Raw genomic sequence first — 16,820 nt, 5'->3', positions numbered from 1 at the left:
GAGAGATAGAAGAAGAGAGAGGTGTAAAAGAATCATTACACAAGAAGACACATCTCTCAAGGGTACAGCAGTAGGCGGTCCCATATGGGCTTTAGATCAGCAGGCACATACACATCCATGGCAACAACCACAGGGTCACAATGCTGCCTAATTATGGCTGACAAAGATGGATGTATTTCATCTCAGTCAACTTTATGTCCAATTCTCATTCAGTGTGTCCCCAACACACCACATGCTCTAGAACATTCCCACATAAACCTTTCTTGCGAGTCCTCCAGGTTTTTCATGCTCGGTTGTACACCAATCTCACCGCGTTCCTCCCTCTCTCATCTTTTCTGTCTTTGCTGCTGCTTCTCTGCTATCTCTCCTGTTCTCTCCTAACATAGACACTCGTAAATTACCATACAAATGCATAGAAATCCAGGACGTGCAGGCACAGGTCTGTTGTTACAGTGTGGGAGGCAGCGGCTGACCATTGTAGTCCTTCAAGGCCAAATAATTACATCCTCTCAACGAACATCCAAGACAGCAGCCATGGCACCAAAGCCCAAACAATCCTGCTTCATGCCAGCTCCCTCTTCCTGGTCTCTCTCTCTTTCTGTCTGCCCTGTTTTTCTTCAGCATACGGCTGCAGCTTCTCATCCCCAGGCAGAAGGTACAGGGACAGAAATAGAGTAATCTGCCTCCTCACACAATAGAAAAAACAATAACAATGAGACTATTGAGGTGATTTTGTAGGTATCTATATTAGATGTAAGATAGTTAAATCATATATTTACTTTTTAATGTCTCTGCGTTGGTGATAGCCATGGCTGGAAGCATTAGGTTTTCGGATTGTCCATCCGTTCATCCCATCCTCGTGCCCTCAAGAACACCTTGAGGGTACCTATTCAAATGTTGCACAAACATAACTGTGACTCAACAATGAACTGATTAGTTTGGTGGTCAAAGGTCAAGGTCAGTGTGAACTTGCCTGTCTCATTCTTGTGAATGAGATATCTCAAAAACACAGTGAGGGAATTTCGGCAAATTTGGCACAAACGTTCACTTGAGTTAAATGAGCTGATTAGATTTTGGTGGTCAAAGATCAAGGTCACTGTGACCTTGTATCTGTCTCATACGCTTAAGAACAGCTTGAGGGAATTTCTTCATTGTTGTATAGATCTTCTCTGCTGCTGTGGGTAAAATGTGCATGAAGCATCCATGTTTTCATAGACATGGATGTAAACTTGAAGTACGACTTGACTGGTTTGTGGAGACATACAACATTTTATCACAATAATGTACAGTTTATTAGCAGAATTCATTTCTGAGGTCTTCATTAGACCCACTAGTGGGGCTCCACTGTAGCTGGCCCAGCAGAGCAGTGGGAATCAAAACAGGGAAAGAATAGATAATATCTTCTCTATGATTATGATATGAGTTACATTATAACTGCTTATTTTGTAAATTATGTCTTTGGTGAATTGGTCTTACAATTTAGGAATATTAATTAATATGTATTTATTTCTCTCTCAGAGTCTCCCCATGTCCCTCAAAAAGCATGACTTCTTTTTTAGCCAGTGGTTAATGCAGTTAATTGATAAAACTACTGTAGCTAATCCTAATTAAGTAACTTTTTCTTCTGCTGCTGTAGTGCTGCTGTCTTTCTCTAATTGGAGTTGTAGTATTGTGCCTGGTTCTCGATTTTAATTGTTTTTCCAATTGACTATTTCTTAAAGCTGACAAACTTTAAGATTCATAGAATAGGCCTGCTGCACTTGACAAGCTGGCTGCTTAATTGGTTGCTGAACACTTGTTCTTTCTTTACAATACACAGATGTGTGACACATGTTGAGCCACACAAACCCACTAAAATAGCTGCAATGCACTATGGCATAGATTCAACACCTCTGAAAACAACATTGTAGGGATGAAACACAATTCCTCCAAAAAGATATTCCTTAATTTGGAGTTTTAGAGATTGTGATGGAGAGCGCTGACTAAAATCTCAAATTCAGAAGGTGTTCAGTTTGGTTAAACATTTGCAGGCCTTTTCCCCATGCATAAAATGATATTTATAAAGGAATAATGTGCGGTGAGAAGATGCGCATCTCACAAAGACTTATTTATAATTGATGATTTTCAACATTTTTTTTACTACTTTTGAGCCATCATCTCCCTGTTAATGATTTTTTTTCAATCCTGACTTTTGTTTTTAAAGCAAGTTTCAACATGAATGCTATACAAGTGAATCATGGATCATCCTTCTTACATTTAATCATAATAATGGTTGAGATTTTACCACAATGATGGTTTTCAGAAACATGATGAATTAGTGGTAAGGACGCTACAAATTTCCACAGCCGTGCATAATGAAAGCTGCTCACTTGGACATCCTCCTGATGCAACGCAGTCGGTGAAACTGCACTTCTTTGCCGTATTTCTCATTGACGAGTGATGAATGGTGGAGGGGGCACAAGTATTGATGTGTATATTTAAGGGGATTTGTACTTCCATTCATGGAGCACTGTAGGTGTGGAAATTAGGCTTGTGCACATGGTTCCAAAATGAGTGAGATTTATAAAACAGAAACATGCGTATGTGCATCTCTATAAATCTGATGAAAAGAATACATATGCACATATCTGTCTCTGTGCATACACAGTTATTGTCATAAATTTACACAGAGCTTTATGCATCTGGCCCGTGGGGACTATGCCGGCTGCACAACATGATTTAAGTGATTTTTATACTCATCAAACCATTCAGTGACCTCTTGTGCCTTATATGGAAACATTTGCATCCATACTGATTTCACCTTTGACTTGTCACCCCTATAGAAATCCAGTTGTCTTGTGTGTGTGTGTGTGTGTGTGTGTGTGTGTGTGTGTGTGTGTGTGTGTGTGTGTGTGTGAGAACATGAACTTGCACAAGAGCTCTGTTGTATGCACAGCAATAATTTTTCATATTGTTGCATTGATAAATTAAACTTAGTGGGTATGGCCCATTGTTGAAATTCCACCCCATCTGGAGCAAGACCCCTCCTTTGCCACTGTTCTCCCTTATTGCTAAGTCTTCTGTTTGTATAAAAGTGTATAGAAGTGATATAGTAAACAAAAAGGAGAGTGCTGGCGGAGCAGCTGCTGTGGGTAACATTGATTGTGGGAGCAGGGAGGCGTGCAGCGTCGAGGCGCGTGAGGAGGCTCCCCAAGAGAATGCCTCCCTTTTTCAGAACAGTCTTATGACCAGCATGCCAAGCAGAAATGTGAAGACAGGCATTGACCAACTACTGGAAAACATCTAAGCTATCCAGGATCAATGTGAGATTGATCCCAGAACTATGTATAATGTAGGGCAGTGGATGGCTCGTCTCGCTCTCCTCACCTCCTGTATGGAAACAGACGGCCAAACTAAAGGAGCTGAGGAGGTACAGAGCGAGCTAGATAGGAGAGCAAAATATCTCAAGGTGTGTTTTAAACATGTGATAAGGCCTTTGTGTTGAAGGTGAGCATGTGTGCGGAGCAATGTGGTGCATTTCTGGTTTGTTCGGCCGTGATGCTGCACTTTCTGTTTTTGAATCGATCAGCTGCCAAAACACACGTTGGTTTGTGCTGTCTGATAAAGTAGAGAAGAACAACTCTGTTGCTGCTTCACAGTGGAGCAACTGAGTGGACACAGTGTGACTTCCACCCCTCCCTTTATGCACGGGCCATCCCTGGGAAGCCCATGCAGGTCCTAATGAGCAGTATGCTGGAGAGGGCATCTTTTTAACCCCAGCACAGGGACTCATAGAACAGCCTCACTCCTCTTCAACAGATGCCAAGTGCAGCTGTCAACAGCTCCAGACTCTATTGTTGCTTACTTTCACTTTCTCAACTCTCTCACTCTCCTATGTCTCTGTTTCGGTCTCACCCGTCTGCCTCTTCCTCTGTCCGGACAGATAGTAGATCCACTGCATCCTATTATGAGCTGTGCTCAGACAATCTTAAAGGCTAGCCAGAGGTTACAGCTTGCTAAAATAGATTCACTCTACCTCACTACTTTCCCCCAGCTTAAAAGAGTAATATGGCCATATGAGATTACATAGATACAGTGTGTGATACATTATTGCTAGTGCATTAAGAATTCATGAAGTATAAACAAAAAAAAAAGGCCCAAAATGATTCAGCAAAGGCGCTTTTGCTTGCAGAATCGAACCGAAGCGCTCTTTTTTAATCACCATACCTTCACGCTTCTCCTGTTTTAAATGCATTTATCATTGTCATGGGAAAAAAAACTTTAAACTTTGTTCCTCCTCTCTCCTTTTTGATTATCCTCTCCCCTTTTCAGTAACTCTCCCACCCATCCCTTTCTTCAGTGCCAGTCTCTATCTTTTCTGTGTCTAATTGCATTTGAATTTTTTCTGGTGTAATCTCGTGATAGCCTGGAGTTTCAGCAAACCCTGCCACCTCCCCCAACCCCCCCCTCAAATCCCCGCCAGTCCATTTGTGCCTGGCTCTGGGCAGGTTGGTTTCCTGGGCTGCCCTGGAGGAAATATCAGATGACCTGGCACTCACACAGCAAAACCCAGGTCATCAGGGAGGGCTCCTCTCACCGTATCCATCCCTCGGCACCCCTCTCATCCACTTCCTGCTTTCAAGTGCAGGGCAAGGTCAAAGCTTTGAGGATGCATTCCCCAGACTTCACCACGAGGCAGGCTGGAGGCGCTGTACACTCCTCTCCTTCCAGACTCCATCTATTCTTTCTCATCTTCCTGCTCTCTCATATTCATTTCATTAGCTCGAGCTTTTACTGCAATCAATACTGTTGCTAAACTTAGTTTTTCTAATACAGCTATTCATCAAGTGCCTTTTCATTAGTGTCACTAGAGCACCAGTGTAACTGGAATAATACTGTAATGGACAAACATAATTGTTGAATCCTTTTTTGGGGTGATGAAGACTGGTTTTAAACGGTTGAGCTCACAGAGAATGAGTCCATGTTTTTATATAATGAATCGAGTAAATTTCGGGTTTTAAAAACTGGGATTCACAGACAATGATGTAACTGTGTATTTTAATGTAGGGGTGGCACAGAAGGGAATGTGCTCTGGGGGTTTTGTCTTCTCAGCTCTGCTCTGTTCCTACCTCTCGTTTTCTGTCAACTCAAATGCGCTGCGGATGCAGAAGGAGAGGAGAGACATTATGGATGGTGTTTAGAGACAGGTGTCTGATGCGTCCTGAGATAATGCCAAAAGACTCCTATCTCTCCTTCTAATGGAACAGCGACAGTTGTTTCAAGTGATCAGGTCTGTCATCCAAATGCTAGAGCGTCGGTCCTCTCAACGCCTCTCTTTTCTCCCATAAATCAAAGTTGCGAGCGAGAGAGGGAATCAGAGGGAACGGCAAAACAATCTAGCCTCGGGTCATCCCGGGACAGTGAATCCACTGCAGAATATCTCCATCAAACACCGGCTTCACGTTTGACTGACTTTTGTGCCATAAGAAAGGGTGAGGGCTCTAATGAAATCCATCTGATCAGGTCTAAAAACAGTTGCTCCTGAAAATTGTCATTATAACTAACTCAGAGACAATCAAAATATAGGATGAGTCAAATGGTGTTTATTTTCCAAGAGTTTACCGCTCCTGCTCCCTCATCTGCCTTCCTTGGTGCAAAGAAGTGAAATGGAATGAATATGTTAGTGTCATCTCCAATTTCAAATAGGTAGACATTTCAAAAGCTGATTCTCTCTGGAGAAAATATTGTACCTCTAGAGTGAAAATATCATCTGAAAGGCGAGACAGTAAAAGCCAGTCATCTCAAAATGAAAATTTTCTTATGGTGGCTTTCCTTTTCACCTCAGCGGTTATGGGAAAGGGAGGGGGAAAAAAATGAGAGTGAGTGAGAGTCAGATTGGAGAAGGTGTGCAGAGGCTATGAGAAAAGAGAGTGGGGAGACACACTGATGAGTACAGGAGTGACACCTCCTGAAGAGCATGTTAATAACGTGCCAGGCCCAGGCAGGTAACCAGTAATCAGGCCCTCTGATTTCAACACGGAAGACAGAAACACTAACACTCTCGCCTCTCCATCTCCATCAGCCCCTGAAACTGCTAGACTGCTCCGTCATGTTCCGGGGCGGCCCCCTGTGCTAACAGTGTGTCGCAGCTTTTACAGAGACAAAAGAAACAAATGAGATGGCTGGGTTACAACAAACAGCTCCGGGTTGTTCTTTCCCCTGGAAAATGAAAGGCCCCCTTTTTTCGCAACCACCGTGTCAATTAGAGGAGGTATTGCTCATACTCACTCTCTGGTTCACTGGTAGCTCGCGCTGATTGTTATTTATTTAGATCAGGCTTGGAAAGGAGTTTGCCTCAATTTGTGCAGAATACAGATCTTACCGGTACAGTGTATTTCAGCTGCACCTGGAGATAAAACCCTAGCTAAGATCGTGTCAGCGGGGAGGCTGAGGCATAAAGGAAGGAAGTACAAACAGCCTTCCACGAGCAGGATTCTGACCTCGGAGGTAGAGTTGCTGTGTGTACAGAGGGCCTCTTCTGAATATTTCCCCAGCGACGGAGAGCAGGCCAGAGGCACTGAGGTCAGCAGATAGAGTCCAGAGCCCATTGACAGCTGCTGGTTTGACTTTGATGCACCATCAGTGTTCAGCACACCGCTTGCCCGCTTCCCCCCTCTCACACTAACCCGCAAGCGTGTTTGTTCAACCTTAACGCACGCTAGCCTCTCATTATGCCGCCCATGCAAACTTTGTCTCTTTGCAGCTGTTTAATGGCTGCACGTCTGTTTTTGTTTGTTTCCTCACCATAAGATTATTGCACCTTTATGGTTGGTCGGGGGGTTGGAATAATCCCTGGCATCTGTTCAGAGAGGGAGGGGTGCGCAAAGAGCCAGAGGTAGAGGCTCACTCCTTTTTTTTTTTTTTTTTAAATACGAGACCATGCGGCCCCCTATTTCATCCCCTGCCACCGAGGCTGGGGCTGTGGTTGGTTTTTAAAGACAAGAGTGATGGAAGGGGCGATGTGCTAACAGGCACAGAGGTCACTGAAGGAGCTTCCCGCTGCCGTTTATCCCTCCCAAAATGAGCACAGAATAGCAGGGATTAATCTAATCACTGCCGTGTTAGTCTAATTTACTTACAAATGTATGCAGAGAAGTAACTTTATCGTGACCCTAGTAGTGAAGCCTTATTTTTTCTTTGCCTGTGAACATTGTAATTGTTGTTGGCACTGCTAACATTACACTTTCTGTACAGGACAAGATTTTGTGCTCTTTTCATCAACAAGGTTGTAGCTATTGTTAGACTTTTCATCGCGTTATTGTTTTTTTTTTCTGTCATACAGCCGAAGTTATAAAGGAGAAGAGCAGCCCTGAGCTGCTCTTGACAGCCTCATCCTCCTTCCTATCTTTTTCTCAATTCAAGACTCCATCTTGTCATGGCTTTACTGCCTCCGGTCATTATGGCAGGAGAACAGGAAGTTAATCAACGCAGCATTATCTACCAGCCTGCACCTGGAGGCAAGGGTGCCAGTCACGCTACCGCCCCCACTCTGTCGGGACCCCCGCCAGCCTGGGAACCCCTCACACCGCAGCGCCCTGCAGCGTCCCTGTGGGCTATCGCCAACATGCTGTGTGTCTGTGCCAGGTCACACTTGTGACACAGCCTTGACGAGCCAATGGGAGCCTTCTTGCATAGTTTAGAGTGTGTGTGCATGCAGAAAGAAAAGGAAGGAAGGCACCGTTTTTGTGATCGCTTTGTGCTGTCTCACATTTTTTCTTGCTGCAGAGCAGTGATACTCAATTTACGGCCTGCGTGCCAAACCTGGCCCCCTCAGCCAGTTTTTAATTCATAATAGAAATAAAATGATTCACACTGAGAATTGCTCTCTTATTTTTAGTATACATAAAGTGTCAGAGTGCATAAAACATCATCAACATCCTGGGGCTTGTTTATCAAAAAAAGTGCCAGTGGAGGATCCTCCGCACCCCCCAACAGAGGTCCTACTATCTGTGAAATGTCCTAAACTCCTAGAAACATCATAAAATCCTATAGAAACATCCTAAAACCCTTGAAACATCCAACAATTGAGAAATGTCTTAAAAACCGAGAAACATCCTAGAAATGTCCTTAAATCCTAGAAACGTCCTAAAAACCCTTAAACATGTACTGCGACTGGCCCCTTGTCCCCAGTCATTTTGCGAAAGTGGCCCCCAAGCAAAGCAAGTTAAGTATCTCTGCTGTACAGAAAGCTGTTTTAGGGGACGTTATTGCCCCACGTGGACAGGCAAAGTTACAACATAAAACCCCAGAGGAGGATTTTTTTTTCCAGATCAGACAAAACAATATTTGAACAACATATTCCCACTTAAAGGTTTGTTGACACTCCGACATGAGGGGAGATGCACATCCTTAGAAAAGATGATATTTTTGTGGAAGGTGGCAGCAGGTCCGTCCTTGTGTCTCGCTCTCTCTAACAGTCTGAGAAGCTGACAAATGTTCTTGCTGAAGAGTGAATTGCCAGCTGTCGCTAGTAATCATTAGGTTGTCCACCAGCATCCAAAGTGCTTTTATTTCTGCCCATTAGTTTGGTGAGAAAATGGCCGGGTATGGTCTGGCGTGTTCCCCCTTACACTCCGACTGATGCAGTAGGCAGGGCTAGCATGGGAAACATGAAAGTGTTTGAAGTATCTCTATTTATACCAGTGGCAGTTTGGGCTTTTTTACTTCAGTGTCTATAGCATCTCTTTGTACACAACTGACTCCAAAGGATCGACAGCCTTTTCTGAAGTAGCAGTACACACACATGTCAATATTGTGAGACTGGCGTGTAATTATTATTCAAAGGTTAAAGAGTGGATTGATCCATAGAGGAGTGTCAAGGGCAGATCAAAGGGATTTGGGGGAGGATCGGACCAAAAATGTTAAAAGCCGCTCACTCTCAAACACAGAGACATCAATCTTCCTAAGAGCACCTTGATGTCCTCGGAGGAGAACTTGATCAAAGCTTTCGTAACAAAGATGGTCTCCGAAGATGATCTGACCTCAGCTGCATTCCACTTCTGTCTTTCACTTTACTTTTACCAGCCTCCATTTACCTGCCTGAGCTCCCCGGTGCTGCCCCTGTTTCCGTCTTTCCCCATGTTTGTGCTGCTGGTTAGACTGTCTGAATATCAATGAAGCAGTCTCACCGATGTATTACAAACACAAGAGAACAGTGATTAAAGATGACATATCTAAGCCTCACTCTCTTCCTCTCTCCTCTCTTCTCTTTTTCACAGGAGATCGCAGCTTACTTGATAACATTTGAAAAGCATGAAGAATGGCTAACGACATCCCCTAAAACAAGGTAAGACAATTACACTTCTGCCCTCTTTTAAAACATAAGATTCATAGCCTTAAAAGTATTACATTCAGGGAGCTAAAAAAATTTCCATTTTTAGTTTTACATAATTTTCTCTTCAAGACCATTTCCCTTATGCACAGCTTGCAACCTCCTTCAAGTTCAGTGCAGGATGTTTAATATTACAGGCTGCTGATGGCTGTTCGGAAAAGTTTTGCAGATAAATTATAGAATATTAATATCGACTAATAATTGCCTTTTAGCAAACCAATTAACATAACATGCACTGGTGCAGTATCTACTTTGAATGGTATGTTAATGTGTTCCTATCTGTCTGCACATTCACCACTCCACTAATAACACCGTCGAACCTGGAGGTGTTTGTCTGGGGTCAGACGTTAACACCCACATGTGGAACAAAATGCCAAGAGCTACTGTTATATTTGAAATAGAATAAGGGTGCCAGCAATGCAGTTAATTTATTTTGTTAATGTATGCAGATACATATAGGGCCAATTTGCAAATGAAGAGCACATTCGCTGTGGCTTTTCAGCAAACACGGGAAATGTAATGTCAGCAAACGGATGGGGTTTGTGGCTGTGATGTAATTATATAATCTGTGTCGTATCATAATTAATAATGCATGCAGCTTTGTAATAACATTTCTCTACATTTGACACAAGTGGACAGCTCTTTGTTTGAATAGCTTTGGATAATCTCATCGTCAAGGACAGCTCTGGGATTGACACCCTCGGCCCTCTTTTGCACTGCCTCGAATTTTACTTTTCACCATTACAGCAAATGCAGGCACAATGTCCCCCTTTGCTAAAGTTTACATTTTAATGCATTCGGAATCAGCTCAATATATTAAACCTTTCTTTCTACTTTTTCTGCAAGCTGAACTGGCTATGCTGGCATTATTAGCAGTCCTCATCCATGTGTAAATGGACCCTGGGCTCACTGACATAGAACCCATTCCTCACATCCCTCTCCCCACCCCTCCTCTCTTCCGCTGCCTCGGAGGGACATTGATAATAGTTCTGCATAAAGACACTGCCAATTAGAATACGTTCTCTGGTGTAATTATGGAGCACAGGCCAAAAGAGCACTGAGCTCACCTGTTTTTTTTTTTTTTCTTATATCAAGAATGTCCTCTTCTCTCAAACTCACCAAAAATGAAACCAATGTTAGGCATATTTCATGTGGCCTGCATAGTTAGTATTAGACTCATTTTCATTACTGAACATTCTGGTTCTGTTATCTTTGTGTAGTGTGGTAACTTACATTGCTGCTGGAAAGATGGTCTTTGTATAAAACTGGGCTCCCTGTGCAGAATACAGACAAAAATACTTGTAAAATTGGTGCCACATGACCGGAGAAAACGGAGAAAAAGGACTGTGGCATTTGCTTTGGCATATCTGTTACAAAACCTACAAATACCAGAATGCACTGCACTGCACCAGACCAATAAATGCTCTCGCTGGGTGACATAATGCAAGCTTGTCCATTTTGAGACAGTTATGGGGCTGATCTGTCTTGACAGCATAATGCGAGCTAGTCTGTTTTGACACCATAATGGAGCTAGTCTGTTTTGACACAGTTATGCGAGCTTGTCCGTTTTGATACAGTGATCATTGTATTGGCTGGTAAAAAACTATATCAATTTATAGTTAAACAGTAAGCTTGATTTCTGTATTTTCAGCTTCCATTTTACAATACAGGAAATGGTATGGTGTCCACTTCTTGTTGACAAATTTGCATATTACTGCAAAATAGCGCACTAAAATATGTATCTAAAGACATTGTAGGGTTAAAATAGGGGATACAATAACAGACTCTTGCTTCATACTTGATAAACACTTCCTAGTTTAATTGTATGATGAAAGATCTGTCTGCGTTTGAGAGAGACAGAGAGGCAGGTCTCTCTTGATCCCCATATACTCGTTTATCCCTTTTCCACCGACATGGAACTGGTTCAATTACAGTTCCCCCACTTAATTTTGAACCATTCAGAGCATTTTGACCAAAAACAAATAGGTTCTGAACCTGATAAGTCGTTTTTTATCTGGAACAAAATAGCAGGTATTCCTTGACCTGAAGTGCAAACCATGACAACATCAGTGGGCATGTCATATTCTAAGGGGTAGAAAGAGGGAATGGAGAAGGCAAGTGAGAAATCATCTAACGAAACGAGCATGCAGCAGTCTTGTCAGTAGTTGGGTCATGCTTGTTTTTTGTGTATAAACAAATATTTGTAGTAACAGAACAAAAGTTTGCAGGTAATCGATGTTATCCACAATTTTGCTACTATTGTTTACATCCGTTGTGCATTGTGTAGCACCTTCTGTTGATGACACATCCTTGATTACAGTAGGTCCATGCAAACCTGGTGAAAACATGGGCTGGTTTTCTAGATTACACCAAGAAACCAGAAACAACAGACAGAAACCAGTCCAAATACCAGAGTTAATTTGGTGAAAAGGGGTTTTTTTTGTCAGGGTTGTGAGCAGACAAAAATGTGGAAGTTCAGTCTGTAGTTAAAGGAAAACCCCGTGAGCCAGTGAAAATCCTTGAGCTGAGACATGAGCACGGAGATCTGGGCGCTGGTAAGATGTAGGGAAGTGAACCGCAGTTCATTTACACATATTACCCACATTGTTTTGATACAAAGCCGGTTGGAAATCGGCAAAGTATTCCTTGAAGATAAAAATATTAAAGGGTTTAGTTTTTTTTTTTAAATACAGAGAGACTGTGAAGGGTGTTTTACAAATGTCAGAGCACTGGCATCCTCCAGCACAAGACTGCCTAAAAGTGACACTTGTGTGAGATGTGAGAGACTTTTGATCCAGTGACTTTCTAGTCAAATGGTCCTCAGGATGCTCGTGGTCACAGTCTGTCACTGCTGGCTGTCTGTTGTGGTCTCAGCTGCCAGTGTGCTCAGGGATTTCAACCCCATGTCATGTCTCAGTGCAGGTGCTGATATCTCAGCAAATGTGTCACCAGGGAGCAGCCCCTTGTGCGCACCTGCAGTTCACCTGACAACACAACAACACATCACATGTTTCAGAGGAGCCGTCGACACAGGGCGAGATGTGTGTGTTTACTGTATGTGTGTGTTTCTAGACAAGAGAGGCAGGAAGAGAGGTTGTGTAGTGTTTGTGTTTTCCCAGATGTCAGTGAAAGGGTACGGCGTAGTGATGGATGTTGGGGCCAGGAGAGGTTGGGGGAATGAAAGGGTGCCGTATATATGTGTGATTGATGGGAGATGATTGATGGCCCGCCTCTATATGAAAAGCTTTCTGCTCAAGGTCACGGGTGAAAGGTCAAACTCAGGACACCTGTGGTTAAGTGCTGCCTTATCATTTGTCATCACACATCTATTGGGCGAATGTGGGTGGGTGTGTGTGCATCTGATTGTGCTGTCTGTATGTCTGCGTGTGGGTTGACCCCTGTGGGGAATAGGCTAAGTAGGCTAATTCTCCCCCTGCCAGCGCCTGCAGACAGGGTCAGCGGGGCATGATGGGAGGCAGAGATAAGCAGCAGGGTCATACACGGAGAGGCACCGCACTGCATGGCTGCACCGCATGCGTGTAACAACTCTGACACATGCAGGTCGTAAACATGGGAGTGGGCCGCAGCCAGGGCTCAAGAAGCTGACGCTAGCTGTTTGACCAAGGTGACACGCGATGCAGGACATGCCCTGAATAGAGATGGCATCCTGTCAACACCAGGATGATGTGATGAAGTGGACCAATTACATACATGCACAGATGTGTTTTACTATGCACGTCAGCCAGGCCGGTACAGTAACAGTGCAGCCAGTGCTGTCTTTTGTTTGGGTCTGTTTCTGTTTGTTTATCATTTTAAAATCTGAGGCGTGCCAGGGGAGAGCGGGGGAATGCTGAGTGATTGATGTGCCTAGCTCTAGTAATACACATTCCCTTTCAGATAGGAAGTGCAACAGTGCTTAAAATCAATACCAGTGTTCTCCCACTGACTGCTTGAACACCACTACAGCTAATTCAGGCCGCACCTGTCAGAGCCGGGGAAATCTTTCCCTACTTGGGCCTTACACTTTAATTTACACCCACAGCCTCGCTGGCTTCCATTTCCATTAAAGGGAGAGCCTGGCATTATGGCTTTAATGAAGGCCGCGGCCAGGCTGTGATTTAAGATGGCCGTTACCCCGCACCTTTACTCTGCAGGAGGGAACACACTTAAAGGGACAATTAGGATTTTTCCTCTCCTACATCGCTCCAGATAGCCATACTCATTCTTTCCATTTGCCTTTTTAAAGATGTGTCCATGATACTTCAGCTGATGTGGGAGGAGAATAAAAACAGAGGGAAGGGCATGGAAGCATTGTGCTTCCCAGTCTAGACAATAACGTTTGATTTGACCTCATCATAGTCGCTACATTGTGCTCCTGTTGAGAGCAGGCATTGTTGTCCATCATAAATGACACAAATGTCTCCTCGAGGGGCTTTTTCAGAGGTGTTTGTATGCTGACAGATGGAGAAACTATTGACTAGAGGGTGTCACAGATTGGTCAGCCCAAAGAGGTAATGGACACCTGTGTGTCGTATAGAGATGGCTCGTTATTTCTGAGCATCCACTAAATGGCACACGGTTTCGTGAGTGGAGCCGTCGCACACATTAGTGTTTCTTTTCTCTGCTGTTTGTTTTATAGGACTGGTTAACAGCAACCCATCTCAAAACACAACAGAGAGAGTGCTTCTACGCCTGTCACCCAGATCGCTCTGTCTCTGTCTCTGTGTGTGTTTATTTTTGTAATCTCCCGTCTTGCATAAAATGCAAACATACAGCAGACTTGTTATATCTGCTGGAGAGTTAAAGCTGTGGGCTATGTCATCCCTTTGCTTTTTATTTCAAGTTTGGAGCACACAAAATTTACACATGTGCTTACATGACCAGAACACACACACATTGTATATTGAAACTATCACACAATAAGCACCAGTCCTTGGAGGGCCCCGCAATGACACTGAACCTAGCCGCCCCCACGTCCCAGCGCAATAGCCCTCTCTCCTCCCACATTCACATCCACAGCAGCAGCAGCAGCAGCACTCCAAAATGAAACCGAGTCCCTTTAGACAGCTTCCAAAGACAATGCTTTTATTAAAACCTACAGCAGCGGCGCCACCCCAGAGGCGCGGGCACACCAACAACAGAGTCGAGCAGAACTGAGAGGCAGCCTGAAATCTACTAATGACTGTTTGTTTGCTATTGTGTATGGTGTTTGCTATTGTGTATGTGGCCTGTGAATTTGTGCAGTTTTGTGTGTGTGTGTGTGTGTACATGAGAAATAGATGGAGGGGATTGTGTTTTCGCATGTGTATACATACATAAATGTACTCTTGCGTACGCGTGACTGCGCATTTGAAAAGCGCATTGTGGGTGAACATATGCAGGCATTTATGAATGTATTGAGATGGCATGTGTGTGCATAATTACCAGTGAAACAGTGCAGATGTGTTTTGAATTCGAAATAGAGGCGCTTGTGTATACGATGTGTGTGTTTTCTCTTAGAGAGGTAGTATCTGGGTGAGTCTGCCACTGTGAATAAGACCTCCCTAGGCCTATGTGTAAACTCTGTTTCTGTCACCTAGTCTGGCACATGGTGTGAGGAAGTGCAGGGCTTTCTGTGTGTGTGTATGTGTGTTCGTATAAGTGGGGGTCGGGGCTGATGTGTAGGATGTGCCTGAGAAGGGCGTCTGATAGTGTTTGGTCCTAATGCTTTGTGGCACTCGTTGGCTGGCAGAGTTTCAGAGGAGAGTGGAAAAGGACAGGAACAGCAGGAGAGAGAGAGAGGGAGAGAGAGAGAGAGAGAGAGTGGGGGGGCACAAAGACAGAGGCACACAAACAGAAACAAAGGCATGCAAGATAAAGAGGTATCAGATAAGAACACATTGAAATGAAGACAGTGGGACATATGGCAGTGAATCAAGCTAGAGTTATGAAAAAAGCCAACATGTCAAGTAAATGTGAAGAGACTTTTTGGCGAGGTGAACTAGTGTGATCTCCATCTCTTCCCTCCGCTTGTCCTTCTTCTTCATGAGTAAAAGTTTAGTTTGTTGCATAGTGACACCTCTCCCTTGGCTGCCTCATCCTGTCGGGCCCTGGAGGACACTGTCCCACACTGCCTCCACCCAGTCAACAGCCCTGACAAGGACAGCCATGCCCACCTGGGGCCTCGCCGGGCTGGGTGAAATAAAGCCCACCGGGGAGAGCAGAGAGGACAGCAGTGAGGTGAACCTGGGGAGCATGAGGTAAGAGAGAAAGAAAGAGATAAAATGAAAAATAGCCATCGAAGGAGGGGTGAATATGATGGAGCGAGAGCAGTTTAGAAAATGGAAACATGTCGATAAGAGAAGCGAACGGACGAGATGGAGATGGGAGGAGTAGTGATGGATGGGGGTGAGGAGAAGAAGAGGTGGGGGGGGATTTACGCAAACAGACGAAAGAACGGGAGAGAGATGGAATAGAGGGGGATTGAGCTGACATAGGGCAAGGGAGAGAAAAAAGAGAAAAATAGAGTGGGTAAACAGCAGATAGAGATGGAGGGAGGTGAGCAATGGATTCAACTGACAGATAGAGAAAAGTCCTGTGGTTTTGGGGCATGGGAGGGAGAATGCAAACGGTCAATAGATTACAGCTAGTGCTGGGCCGAGTGCCTGGGCCTCAGACTCCAAGCCAACTTAATAGTGCCTCTTGTTTGTCTGTCCTCTAAAGTAATGCCCAAGCCGAGCCCAGGGAAGCAGCCTGAGCCTGAGGCTAGTGGAAATGGACAGGGGACTAGATATATGTTAGTTCTCATCCCAGCTGCTGTATATTACCCTGGCCAGCTTGCCCACCGGAGACTATTCAATAGAACATAGAACATCATCTAGCTTTATCGCCTTTATTCCCCCTACACTCACCAGGACTGCTGCTGAAGGCCAGGAAGGGCAGGACCAGCTCGAAGAATTAATCCTTTTTATTATGTGTCCTTTTTTTGTATGGTAATATACATTAAAGTGTAGGGCATGTTTTTACCGGTGCGACTGTGTAGGTTTTAAAGGTCTAGTGAGGTGATTCAGTGGTATCTAACAGAGAAACTGTAGAACTAATACTCAGGGTTCCCCACACATTCATTTATTTGTGGCTGCTCACTACAATAACCACTTCTGAGGGCATGTATTGTTTATAGTTTTGAAGCTGGACTGTTCATTAGTACCACTTTTATAATATGTGCACTGTTCGGTTATTCATTGAAGCACACTGTCGGAATGCAGAGCATACTCTGCTCAAAGATGGAGCAGCACAATGCGTTCACTCACCTCTGCAGCTGCTGCTTCTCTCAACTAGTGATACTATCTGATCTGATAAACTCCAATCAGATCAAATGATAAATCATCCAGCCTGCGACTTCTGTGGACCATCTGTGGCCAGGGTCCCAGCTGATCCTTACAATGTCTTAAAAGGCATTGAATTAATCAGT

The 16,820-nt window shown here is 44.1% G+C and overlaps 1 protein-coding gene across 1 annotated transcript in view; it reads left to right on the top strand.

Annotated features, from left to right (window-relative positions):
• Positions 1 to 16,820, top strand: part of camta1a (calmodulin binding transcription activator 1a) — a 396,495-nt gene that overhangs the window by 163,049 nt on the left and 216,626 nt on the right. Inside the window, 1 exon segment of the mRNA XM_042492229.2 lies at positions 9,258 to 9,325. Within this exon segment, the coding sequence (XP_042348163.2) occupies positions 9,258 to 9,325 (68 nt within the window).

Source organism: Plectropomus leopardus, chromosome 9 (assembly GCF_026936395.1).
Source record: "Plectropomus leopardus strain MGB_pleo_1.0 chromosome 9, ASM2693639v1, whole genome shotgun sequence".
Classification (NCBI taxonomy): domain Eukaryota; kingdom Metazoa; phylum Chordata; class Actinopteri; order Perciformes; family Serranidae; genus Plectropomus; species Plectropomus leopardus.
The sequence above is the reverse complement of the archived record's forward strand: the minus strand, read 5'-3'. Positions and strand labels throughout refer to the sequence as shown.